This window comes from Lineus longissimus, chromosome 4 (genome assembly GCF_910592395.1).
Source record: "Lineus longissimus chromosome 4, tnLinLong1.2, whole genome shotgun sequence".
NCBI lineage: Eukaryota > Metazoa > Nemertea > Pilidiophora > Heteronemertea > Lineidae > Lineus > Lineus longissimus.
The window spans coordinates 2209727-2223124 of record NC_088311.1 but is presented as its reverse complement, the minus strand read 5'-3'; the positions used below and the strand labels follow the sequence as shown (position 1 = coordinate 2223124).

Here is a 13398-nt window from a genome sequence, read left to right as displayed (position 1 = left end):
ACAGTTTTGTTTAAATCTATATTATATTCTGGCACCATCAATTACATAGATACATGTATGTAGGTTAGTTTTAAACAAAGACCAAAACTGGTTTAACCCCAGTTCTATCACCAAGATTGCATAGTTTGGAAACAAAAAATATAGACTGGCAGTCAAAATATTCACACACCTTAACCCAGGATCTAGGAATATGGACAGTCATTACCTTCTTCCTCCATACCAGGCAAGAGGAATGATGACAATTCAGATAATACATAATATCCATCAAAGTAACGTTAATCAACCACTCGCAAATCGGCTACAATTTCACTATATCAGCTGGAGTATGCCTAATATCCCCATTACTGGGTTCAATAAACCGATGTTTCAAAAGAGCATAAAATGTCCAATCTCTATTTATAAATAAGTAGTACGTCGATGACAATGATTGAGAATTTGATGGACGATAGGATTAACTACCTTTTGTGAACACAAACTCATCACAGAAGCTTTGTTGCCACCTTTCTTAGTCGTTACCATTCATTGTTCATAGTTATAACATCATGAGTTTGATTAAGCCCTTCTGAAAAAGATACACTTCTGTGTCATTCTTTGTCCGAGAAAGACAAATGAAACATCTCAGTTTCCCATATGATTTTTTACATGCACAACCAAAAACCAACTCTTTTCCAAGAAAAGCATAAACACATTGTACTATAAATATATGATATCATAAATATATGATACAGGTGTATGTAAATCAAGAATAAGTTGACCTTCATCTTAGTACACCATCCAAATTACCTAAGTTAAATGGCCAAATAAAGTATTAGAATACATAAGTTATCTGGCCTTAAGAAATTGACATTTCAGTGAACATTTAGGCAGTTTGGGCAGGCTCTCTTGACCCAAGTATAAGTAATCTTCTTTGGAATGTAGACCTTACAGATAGAATACTACCCCATCAAGGACAAAAATTATTTCTACAAGAAGAATAGTGCTCGCCCATTGGAATTATAGTTGAACAGACAGAGGTCCACCAAGCCATTGTTCAAGGATATATTTAGTCCCAAGAAATTATTTCTATTTTGATTGTCCTTGGCACCTGACAGGCATTTTTAAGTTAGCACCCTAAATGCATGATCTACTCTTTGCCCTTGTAGCCGTAAGGGTTTTTTTTCTGCCAATTCCAAAGATCTTCACCTGAAGAAGAAAAACATTCATTAGAGGCAACAAAAACAGAAATTGTGAGGAACTGGTAATCAGGACCTATGATAGATCAGGCCATGGGTTTGCCTGGTGTTAAAAAAATCTGGATGAAAGTTGTCAGATAGATATTTTGCTGACGTCTAATGATACTCTGACACTTTCCTCAGTACAGATCGTAGTAATGAATTGCTGACTCAAATATTGGTACCATGATACATGTATTTCTGAGTTACCAACTTGAAGGAAACAATTTGAGATATCAATACATACACATCTCATCCAAGCCACGCTCTGCTTTCCACCCAAGCTCTGCCTCGGCTAATTTAGTGCAGGAATAAACACTGCCAAGGTCTCCTGGTCGCCGGTCTACTTTAACGTACGGAATCTGAAAAACAGAAACCGGTTCATTCCATGATTTACAACAACATTGGCTCTGTTGAATCTTGATTAAGAACAGTGGAACATCTGATTGAGGACACATCTACCTGCCTCTCTTCAGGACAGCAACATTTGTCCTATTGGTCGATTTCATCAATCTGACCTCTGTTATTAAAACACATCTCCATCAAGAACGACATTTCTCAGTATCAAGGACCGGACCTCCTTTAAAAGGTTAATATCAATATTCAAATATTAATCTGATGATGTATTGTGAGACTTTCAATTGTGTAATTTTCATTCATTTCAATACTACACTTACAGTTTTCCCAGAAGCTTTTTCCAATGCCTTGGCCATTTCAAGAACAGAAAAGCCTTTGCCAGTTCCAAGATTGTACAGCTACAAAAGCATGAAATTCAAAATCAATTACTGCCAGCACTAAACCAGGGTGCGAGTTCGAGCAGGGCTACAAGCTTTTTTGCCAGCCCTCGGTGGTCCTAAATATTCTTTCAAGTTTGCTAATTATAAGGGCTACTTTGGCCTTGTAACAGAAACCTACATTGCTCATTCCTGTAAAATTGCAAAGACAATGTCTTTAAAGTGATACTGATAGTTGTTTGGTAGAAGAACTATTGTAATCCTCCAAGATTCTGATAAAATCTTAGTGATCAAATCCACTTACTTTACAACCACAATTCTCTCCAAGCTTCTTGAGGGCAGCAACATGTCCAACAGCAAGGTCAACAACATGGATGTAGTCTCTCACACCTGTCCAAATGAAATCAAAATTGATATTCATCATGCCAACAAAACATGGTATGATGAATTCTGAACATATCCCCAACCTTGGCAAGCTTTTTCTGGTTTCCCCAATCATATGTTATTGGCTGGTAAATTGTATTTTAATGACAAGCTCTTGTATTTGACCAATATTTCACTGCATGTGTAAGTGTGGATGCAAAAACAAGTCTGTAATAGCCTCTTTAGCTCGTCTGGAATATGACATGAGACAATTACCACCAATCTGTGTGACAAATTTGCCTGATATTGTGCTTTGATAAACCTACCAGTTCCATCAGGAGTGTCATAATCACAGCCAAACACCTTGAGCTCTTTACGACGTCCTACCGCTACCTGGGCTACAAAGGGCATGAGGTTGGCAGGAGGGCCATTTGGATCTTCCCCAATCATTCCAGATTTGTGAGCACCAACAGGGTTGAAGTATCTCAAGATGACAATGTTGAAAGACTGCAAGCAGAGGATGGAAAAATGAAAGACTAAAACTAGAAGATGAAAATACTGAACCTTTCCTTCTGATATCATATGGACTCCCTGGTTTTCTCCTCCCATAAAATCAGTCAACACTTTATGTTACAAGGTTACTGCCCACATGCTGCACAACCTCTGCCAAACAGAACAATAGAATATCATGGAACTCGATCACAAATGTGAAAGATAGCAAAAATTGACCAACCTTGTCGGCTTTGCTGATATCCATCAGGATTTCCTCAATGAAATACTTTGACTTTCCATAAGGGTTTGTGCATCCTCCCACAGGGTGCTTCTCATCTAATGGCAGGTATTCTGGTGTACCATAAACAGTCGCTGAACTGGAGAAGACAAGATTTTTCACATTGTGTTCCTTCATCACCTGAAAGGGGAAGTAAACGCATAGATAAATAAAAGTTTGTTGGCATCATATACATGGAAGTGATTGGGATTAGAAGTTGGTCTTTTGGACGGCTTTCCTTCATCTGTGGTTCAGTCGTGTTCCCATAAAATACAAGGCCACTTCACCACAAAGAATACAGCAATTTGGATTGGATGCTGACATAATGCAGGCTTTCCCAAGAAGGCAATTTCCTCCAAACAGCCACATTAATGTAGTACTCCCAAAGGGACCAAGGCATTATCAACGTTCAGAGAGCAGTCAACTGGTCAAAGCCGAAGTCAAGCAAAACCATAAGGGTCAGTTACAGCCACATTAATGTAGTACTCCCAAAGGGACCAAGGCATTATCAACGTTCAGAGAGCAGTCAACTGGTCAAAGCCGAAGTCAAGCAAAACCATAAGGGTCAGTTCAGGACACAAAAAGAATATATATATATTGCAAATTTCTTACAATGGTTTTTTGAGGAACTGCTTATTCTGCAATACTCACCTCTAACAGGTTGATAGTTCCAACAATATTGTTTTTATAATACATGAGAGGTATTTCCATTGATTCTCCCACTGCCTTCAAACCAGCCAAGTGGAGCACGCCATCAAATTTATTTTTCTTGAAGACATTGTTGAGCGATTCCTTATCTAACAAGTCTACAGTATAAAAATCTATCTTTTTCCCCACTATTTCTTCCACTCTACGTATACTCTCTGAAAAATATTAAATGTCAAAACATGTTATGAATGATAAATATATAAAGTACGGTTTAATCTATACCTGAATATGATGTATATTCCGTTTAGGGCAAAATAATAGCAAGGATTCTGCAGGTCGAAAAGCAGGTTGTTTTCCTCGAACACTAATGTCTCGGGACACCACAAACGCGGGAGTGATCAAAATGTAGCTATGATCTATATTGCATGGACATGTGGATAATTCCATCTGGCCCAATTCCGACTGACAACCAAATCCTTCACTCACCTGCATTTGCATTCACCATGTTATCAACTACAACAGGAGTGTAGCCAGCTTTTACCATCTCTATGACACAGTGGGTACCAATGAAGCCGGCACCACCAGTTACAAGCATGCAACCCGCAGACATACTACTTGAAAGGAAAAGAAGTATTTTGTTAATTTATCAGTGGTTGTCAGTGACATTATCCAGGTGACAGTATACATCCGCTCACAACAAACACTTCTATATATATCTTTACAGACCAGCGTAGGCTGAAAAAGAAATACTAAATATTGGCACACACCGAGTAGGGTCTGGATCTGGATTCTTAATCAGCATTAGGCCCCATCTCCAGATCGGAGTATTAGGCTGAAGGGGATGAAACAGGACCTGATCATCGGTTGGAAGCACCTCTATACTCTAGTCTACCTGGTGCATAGCAGGGGGGGGATGTTGGTCCTCCTGGGATTGGGGAGAACAATTTTTTTCCAAGACCTCAGGGGAAGCGGCAGGGGCAGTTGCCCCCCCCCCCCCCCTCCCACTCTGCTACGTCATCAATACGACCAGCCCGTAAAGATTGTCAAAACATCAAACTAGCTCAGGCCAATGATAACCAGCTAGATGAGGTAGGCCTACGACCGGACGACTGCGTTGCTTGGCTTGGCAAACGGCGCATTTTTTACAGTCCGTGTGTGCCGCAGCCGTTTACTGCACAGTGCCAGTGCTTTTTCGAGATGAAAATGTATTCATTAACACATCAATACACACCTGAGAAATACTTAAATTGTATATTATAAAGACAGCACCACTGTTTTTAAAAAGTGCTTTCGTGTTCTTTTTTGGGTTTTTTAATTTATGATAAACCGCTGTGAACTAATTCCACATTGGCCGTGGCATGCCCTGAAGATGTCCGTGGCATAATCTCCCAAAAGACCAGAGGCTGGCTCCGATTGGGAAGTAACAGTTACAGCTCTCAAAGGCTCGAGTGTTTATCTAGCAAAAACGGAAGAATTTTCTGTTTTCCACCGCAATGGTCCCGTCGCTCTATATTGTTACCTGCAGAAATGACTTTCGGCCAATAAGACAGTGAGTATAGTGCACTATATCTCTTCTGGATGTGCCCTCCCCTTCATAGCTCGCCATATGTTGCCAGAGTGTACCAAGTCTTTGCTGGATGTGCCATACCCCTCTACTGTGTGTACTCTCTCTGATGTGTACTCTCCCAACAGATACCATACCATAGCATGCTGCCACAACCAGACCTGATAATACAGCATATGCTGTCACAACCAGGCCTGATCGACAGGAGATGCTGGCACAACCAGACCTGAGATTGCAGATGCTGTCACAACCAGACCTGGCGAGATAGCAAATGCTTACACCCAGAGCCAAGGGGAGCACGAGCAAATCCACACCTGATAATCCGTCTCAAAGCAGACCAATGACAAGCTCGTTAGCAAAGATCATTTCGGAGCAATCCTCAACCGTTCATGTTTTGAAACATACTGAACCTTTAATGACCAGGTCAATAGGAAGGATAGAGGCCCAAGGCCGAGTGCCCTTAGGTGGATTACTGAAGGCTATGTTCACACCAGATCAGGACATAGGCACAACCATGGCAAACAAACAGAAGCAAAGACAAAAACGCTTGTAATTGTATTCTTCGGACAAAACTGAAAATGAAACTTTTATTTACCAGCAAAAACAACAAATATTATTACAACGTTATACCGTATGTGATATAATGAGACTTTTTGTACATCATGTACAAATTAAAACTACATGGACTTGTTGAAGGTCAAGCTCAGGGAAACACATCCTGACGTACCAAGTTTCAACTTTCTATAGTGGGCAAATGTGCCCCTATTGTTGACGGACGACGAACAGACAAGACGTGACGACATAAGCTCACCCATGTGAGCTAAAAATGAGGAAACAAAAACATTCAGATATATTTCTGCCATTTCCTTGAAAATTACAAGGAGTGAAAAGCTTTGAATGGTGTAGCAGTCTTCAAAGAAATCTGTTTACTGTCCTTTGTACCTAGATATGTCACAGTGCTCTCTGGAACACCATAGAGTACTACAGGGCACAACTCTCATCTCCTTTTTTAAAGACAATGACTTCATCACACAACTGTTTGCGCTGAACCACGGCACTTCACCCATCCACAGCTCTTGTGTCATCTTTGCGTGATCCATTATCCCTTGACTTATCAACTTCCAGGTGTTATATACACAATGCAAAGTTACAGTGCTTCCTTTGCTACTTTCCATTTTACAACAAATATTGGCACAATATTTACAGAATCCATTCCTTTATGAAATAACATACAGAATTGTAACAATACTGGAGAACATGTTGAAAAAATTCATTATAAAAAGATCACAAAATGCGAAGACTGAAATCCCATTGTGGTGGATATTCCATAATTCAATACTCTCAGATGCTACGTCATACCACAGAACATTTATGCAGCGAAATTTTTTTCCCACGAGTCCTTCTTTTTGATGGTTGTAATGTGATTGTTCCACCATCTTTTTTCTTCTCTGATTTGTTTCCAACGGAGTTGTTTTCAGATGTAAACAGACCTGGAATTAAACACAGGCAGATAAATTATTACATCAACTGAGATAATCATTGATGTACTTCATCTACAAGTCACTACAGAAATAACTAGCTGTGTGAACAGCTTAATCACCTTGACAACAGAGGTTCAAAATATTGGCTGTCCAAGAATGTGATTAAGTACTCTTGAAACGCAGTATACACCAAGTTATTTCATACATGTAAAGCAAAAATCGTTACATCTTTCAAACTTTCCATTGGTACTGCTACATTAGCATGATTTTGATGAAACCTCTCACTGAAATTACCTACTTGTTTCCACAGTACATCATCATACAACCATTACATTTACTGGCACAAAGTGTTTGCAGTGTTTTCCTGTAGATATAAACATGATTAACTTACTAGACTTTCCTATTGTTTGTTGAGGTTCTTCATCCTCTACGACAGCATCCAACTGGGTCAAGTATCTGTCAGCTAAGTACATAAATACTGAAATGGCAAGTAATATGTTGTCAGTAATCTAATTAACAGTCTTGAATAAGTGAAGAGATGGAGGAAAAAGACAACTGACGATGATCAAAGTAACAGATGTACATGGAGTCAAAACAAAATCCCAGACAAGCACTGTGCAAGCTCAAGATATGCTGTTTCACAGTATTTTGCTTCAACCACATACTGGGAGTGTACCAAGGGGCGTAGTGATGTCAGAGCCTTGTGGGTCAGGATGTCATATGGGATTTCCCCAAGACCAAATGATACAGCATGTAATCCTTTGTTCAAGTAAATGCATCCTCCTTAAGGATATAAGAGGTCCAAGGTTGACAGTTATGGCCAATATTATGTTTAGAACAAGCTGTTTTCCATGTCCATGTCTTACCATCATCAACTTTCACATTGTCCTTCACTGATGTCCTATAAAATTTCATATTTAATCTCGTGGCTAGTTCATCAGCTTCTTCCCTGCAAACAACAGGTAAAACCATCAATAAAACAATCGGCTCTTGTTTCTGTTGCAGAGAAATGCTTTAGACTAAACACTATCTTGTCAGATCTTAACTGACTTGAGTAGAGTTCAAACTCATTTGACATAATGGCAGTGTCCTGATATCAAAATGAACAATCTGCTGTGTAACTCTTCTTTTTGTCAAAATGGCTAATGCTTAATGGCTTGAAGACTGGATTCATCCTGCAAAACAATGCAGTCCAAACTGAATGAGAAGTACGCATGGAAATTTAAATGGGTGCTGCTGAGCAACCGAGCCCTGAACTCTTAAGAGTGACCTCAGTCACAGTTACTCATGCAGGGAGGTCTTAAGTAGTGCATGAAACATTCTTGTATGTGTGATGTGCATTGTTATGGCTGTGAAGCACATGCTTTGTATCAGGCCTCAGTACGATCAAACATGCACACTGTGTGTAACACCTGACACATTTATGTATTTCAACAGAATAAAACCGATCTCAACAATGTCTAAGAGATCAATAGTCACAATCTCAAATGATGTATAGGCCTCGCAGCACTGATGCACTGAAGTGAGTCACAAGTAATATTCTGGTAGTTCCGCATAAGAGACATAAATACTATCATAACAGAAAGGACTGACATAACTTCATAACCAAAACTTTGTGGAACTTTAGATTCAGGTCTCAGTATTCCCGCCTTCAAGAAATATCACCTTTGTGAACTAAGAAGTCGCTTTCAAAAACCTCCCAAGTCAGTCAGTCTAAAGAGGACCACCAGCAGAGAAATTAAAAATGAGTCTAACAATCACCAAGTATACATGAGATGGCTGAGATGCCCCCCCCTCCCCCCCCCCCCCACCTCGCCACAGCTTGTTCACACATGCGGTCCACAGCTGCTGCTTACATCACTGCGCCGCTTATGAAAGAAACGACTAGGGGCATTCAAAATCAATTTCAACAGTTGAGCAATGAACTGATAAATACAATTCGAATAACAACAGAAGAGAGCCTGTGAATGAAAAATTGAATACTTTGCTGATCAGCAAGTGCAATGGTGTTAATCCTATGAAATGCCAGTTGTACATTTTTCCCTCTTTTTTCTTGGAACGTAGTTCAAAGAAGAATGTATGGCACAAACAGGCAACACTATGCGATGTGGATTAGATAATGTGCTAATTACTTCATTACCCGGCCAGATCTGGCATAGTCCAGAATAAACATATAACCACTGCAATTGCCCATTATCAAACATTCTGAAATTATTCAACAGTCTCTTTTTGCTTCTCAAGTGTACTGCGCTTACTATGATGCATTCCACAATTGAAAGGTGTGTTTGTTAATATAGTCCATTGAATTGAAGGTATATTGATTTAAATGTAAGGGGCCCAACCATTACAATTTAAACCAGAAACATGAGATCGGGTTCAGTATAACTAGCTGACACCTGAAACAAGACGCAAATACTTGAAAGTCTGGAGACAATTGCATGGAGCTGTGAAGTAGAACAGGAGTTATAGCAGCCCCTTGGAATGCCCTCCAAATGTCGAAACACAATGATCTCTCAAACACTAGAAGAATTCACCTGCAATACCTCTACACTTATGGTATTGTGTTATGTTCTTGAAATTCACTCATAATTTATAGGACCATGGTTCTGTTCATCTAACAGTTCTGCAGTAGTGCTTGTACAGAGAAAGAACATGAAAACTCTTCAGACTGAGTGAAGCAACAAGGCCTATAATGCCTTCAGTTTACAAAATAAGCACTGACTTTATTTTCAGTAAGTAAAAAGAGCTAAATGAAATCAGCAATTGAAGTTCTCAATACATGTACTTCCAAACTTTCCTTTGGCAGAGCAGCACGATCTGTCTGAGAACGTACTTACTCTTGTACTAGAGCTTGATCAGCTAAATCTATTTTGTTCTGTACCAGCACCATCGCTACCTCGCCCACTTCATCTTCCACCTGGGAAAAACAACGTTATGAGACCATTGAAATACGAATCACATTTGATACGGGAGAAGTTTTGGTTTCAACTTTTTTACACCATGTTGAAATGACTGAGGCTGTTTAAGATAGAGGAGAATTGCAGTCTACTGTGATTGAGTGACTACTGCAGACTTTGATTTGATTTTGTAACACTTGTGGGACCTTCCAGCCATGGAGTTAATACAGTTGCTTTTATTCCTTACCCAAAGAATAACTGAAAGGCTCTACAAGGCACGTCCCAGTACCTCCAGCAGTAATTATGTACACATAACCACTAACAAAGGCACATGATTAATAAGCAATATGTCTGCCTCAGGTGAAAATAGAATTATTTCATGACATATTGATTTTGACCTCACACGAATTTCAACTCAATCGTTAGGCTGTCATGTCAGGAATGATAATTAATGGAAAGTTCAGTAGCCGACAATAGTTCATATCACAGGCAAAGCTGTACCTTCTTTTTCCATGATGGTATTGCTTCAAACGAATCACGGTCAGTTGTGGAAAATGCTAGAACACAAGCCTGCGCACCTGAAAGAACAAGTTTTTCAATAACCTGAAAACCCAACAATTTAACTCGGTGAAGTCTTTGCTTTTCCAATGGTTTTCTCTTCTAACAGTAACACCCACTGAAAACTGCAATTCCCCAAAAAGTACAGATTGGAATAGAGAAGATGTCCGAGACTGTCATTTTGGCAGATATTGACTAGAGGTACAGTCGCTGTTTGATATGACATCACAGGGGCAGAACATGAGTTGTTTTCAGCTATATTATGCTTCCTCAAGGATTTACACTTTCTATCACTTTCAAGTGCATGCTTCAAGAACATGCCCATTATCCTCGATCCACCTCAATTTAGGGTATGCTTGTATAGCTATATAATTACATATCAAGCACAATTTGAAAACATTCATAATTGGCATATTGCTGAATTATATTTTTTCAAGTAGGCCCCCTATCCAGGAAAGATCTGTGGCCTCAAGTCGTAGTTTGTGTTAGGGATTATAGCTTTTGTTGACTAAACTAGATTAGTACACTAAATTCACCTTAATCATAATAATCTATGAATAAATCTCTAGATTAATGGGTGGAATGCATAAACCACTGTCCAAGTCAATGTCAGCCGAGCCAGCAAGAACTTCAAGTTCATATCTTGACATTGAATAATTACTTTAGCCCATGGCTTCGTTTTTGCAGCCAAAATAATCTAAGTTGAAGACGACTGAGTTTTAAATGACTCCAATTAGGAAACAGAAGTAAAGAACCTTTAAAAATTATTTTACTGCAGCAAATAACTACCAACAACTCCCTCTATTACAGCTGAACCCAAAATGCACCCAGTGGCCCCCATCCATGTTTGGTAATGGTCAATACCAACATCACAATTCTATGACAATGAGAATATCTGGACAGCATGACCAGAGGCATAAGATGAACATGTTTGCAAATAGAATAAACTGTTTAGGATGTACAAAGACCAAAAGACAACATTTGAATGCACTGCCTTCATTGAAAGTTGACAAGTATTAGATCCATAAGAATTTGTACAGCGGGTCATAATCAAACAGAATATATCATAGCCTTTGTGGCCTAATCTTTAGTTTTAAGCATTTCTAGCTGGGTTTAGTCCAGAAACATTCAAGTTATAAGGATAGAATTTGGGCCCGTTCAAAGTTTAGCAAGTCACAAACAAACATTGCCCATAAGTTCAAAGCAGAAAGCCTTTCTCCAAACCTTGAAGATGAGTGATTGAGAGGAGTCTTACCCCTGTAATAAGCTTTGGTTATTGCATCAAACTCTTCTTGTCCCGCTGTATCCCACAACATCAAACGCACATCTTCACAATTGATTCTGCAAAAGGAAACATGTCACATCAAAATTTATAGTCTGTCATGAAATCACCAGGTCATTTATAGTAGTTACACATTTTGTAGGGAATAGCAGGTAAGCACAATCTCACTTACTCTATCTGCCGTTCAAGGAAGTCCACCCCAATAGTTTTCTTATAGTCTTTGGTGAATATCCCTTTACAGTATCGTTGTATCATACTTGACTTGCCCACAGCACCGTTTCCCACGACGACCACCTTAATGGCAGTCTCAACCTCTTCTTCCCTCATCCTGGCATCACCAACTGTCGCCAATGATCATTCTATCTGAAAAGACCAAAGAGACAAGTGTGACTGTCAGAATTCTCCAGTCTACAAATGTACCGCCAATTGAAAATGAGCAAAATTCACCTTAAAGCTTTGCGAATATCTTGACCATGAAAAGTGGTTAGGTTTGTCAGCATCATATGGTGAGTCATTCAACTGCTGCAATGACAAACTTTCACACACAAGAGTAGCACTACAGATAGAGAGCTCACAAGTTATGTATTGCCACCCACTGTCATTTATATTCATTAATCTCATCGGATGCAAAATTGACCAAAATGATTTGCCAAGGACATTTTTGACGAACATGATGGCTGGCCATTCACACATTCCATTCATATTACCTGTTTCAAATTCAATAAAGCATTGATTTTGTGAGTGGTACCCAATATGCAGTAGATGAATATTTATGACATTATTATGTGTGTGTTACACATGGCCATGGACAAACTCTTTTACTATAAGTTAAACCAAAGCATTTCTGTGTAGCTTTGTGGAATAATAAATCACTCCTTACTGAACTAGGTGAAGGCATAGTTTATACAGCAAAAATCTATTACTTAGGTTTTGAAGTATAGGTTTTTGGTTACATACAGAAGATTCAGACCACTATTGAACTATAGTATATTAAGTTATTAATTAAGACTAGAAAATGACTAGAAAAATGGGAACGAGTTTACAATCCCCGATCACACCCCAAGAAAAGGTCATCGGTTGACTAACGAAGCACCACTATTCAATGGATTTATAATTTTAACCGAAAAATGCAGCTGCATTACAAAACCTGTCTTGGCATGACATGGTTGAGCAAAAACGTATGAATGGGCAGTAAAAGTGGACCAGTCCGAGTAACGGAGTGTAATTTATTGTTCACGGACAATCTTTCCATGGGACAAATTTTCCTGTCACACCGGCTAAACCATCCGCATGCATACGTTACATGTATGTATGTACGTGTATACAATCAACATGACATCTCTGTCAAAAAGCACAAAATCTGGAAAGAAATGAACTTACCAAGCTTTTCCAAACTCAAAGAATAAGTTAACAAGAAATGATAATCACATTTAGCATACTTGGATGCCTAAATCTTTTCCAGAATCAATGAAATAATGAGGCCGAAGTCATCAAAGTCCCAAGTTTCGAAATCGATTGATTTGTGGTAGTATACGGTGGTTTCGGTCCCCGAGGATTTCGCCCCCAGTCGTTTCGCTCCAAATCGAAGTCGTTTCGCTCCCTGGGCCTCATTGTTGGGGATTGAGAAATTACCCCAGTACAATGAACTAAGATTTGTTGAAATTCATAGATAAACTTCATATGTACAATAGAATTAAAGAACAAGTGTCAAGGTAGATATGCTTTGCGGGGTTGTCAAATCTGCAGAGAAGGAATCGCTTGGCCATCGGTGATCTCCGGCAGGTCACTTGTCTTTTCTTGCAGTTATCACGAGTGAGATCAGGGTACATTCTCCAAGCGTCGTCAATGGTGATCATCGTTGTCATGCTTCACTCGAACTGAGTCGTATACT

General features: G+C 39.2%; 2 protein-coding genes across 4 annotated transcripts; both read right to left on the bottom strand.

The window, feature by feature from the left end:
- Positions 1–15: 15 nt before the first annotated feature.
- Positions 16–5046, bottom strand: LOC135485859 (UDP-glucose 4-epimerase-like). 2 transcript variants are annotated; one of them, XM_064768190.1, is made up of 9 exons: positions 4957–5046; positions 4212–4339; positions 3729–3940; positions 3042–3218; positions 2635–2815; positions 2250–2335; positions 1889–1966; positions 1459–1573; positions 16–1182 (listed from the first exon to the last, which is right to left on the bottom strand). In XM_064768190.1, exons 2-9 carry the CDS (start codon positions 4333–4335, stop codon positions 1124–1126), a joined length of 1032 nt encoding a protein of 343 aa, XP_064624260.1. In that variant the 5' UTR covers positions 4336–4339; positions 4957–5046; the 3' UTR covers positions 16–1123. The 2 variants fall into 2 exon arrangements, with proteins under 2 accessions (XP_064624260.1, XP_064624259.1); XM_064768189.1 differs by having other exon boundaries at positions 4212–4336; positions 4957–5038.
- Positions 5047–5842: 796 nt separating this feature from the next.
- LOC135487077 (ras-related protein Rab-23-like) lies at positions 5843–13019 on the bottom strand. 2 transcript variants are annotated; one of them, XM_064770413.1, is made up of 8 exons: positions 12888–13019; positions 11680–11870; positions 11481–11566; positions 10169–10245; positions 9608–9687; positions 7637–7719; positions 7162–7248; positions 5843–6779 (listed from the first exon to the last, which is right to left on the bottom strand). In XM_064770413.1, exons 2-8 carry the CDS (start codon positions 11832–11834, stop codon positions 6643–6645), a joined length of 705 nt encoding a protein of 234 aa, XP_064626483.1. In that variant the 5' UTR covers positions 11835–11870; positions 12888–13019; the 3' UTR covers positions 5843–6642. The 2 variants fall into 2 exon arrangements, with proteins under 2 accessions (XP_064626483.1, XP_064626484.1); XM_064770414.1 differs by having other exon boundaries at positions 11680–11866.
- Positions 13020–13398: the final 379 nt, after the last annotated feature.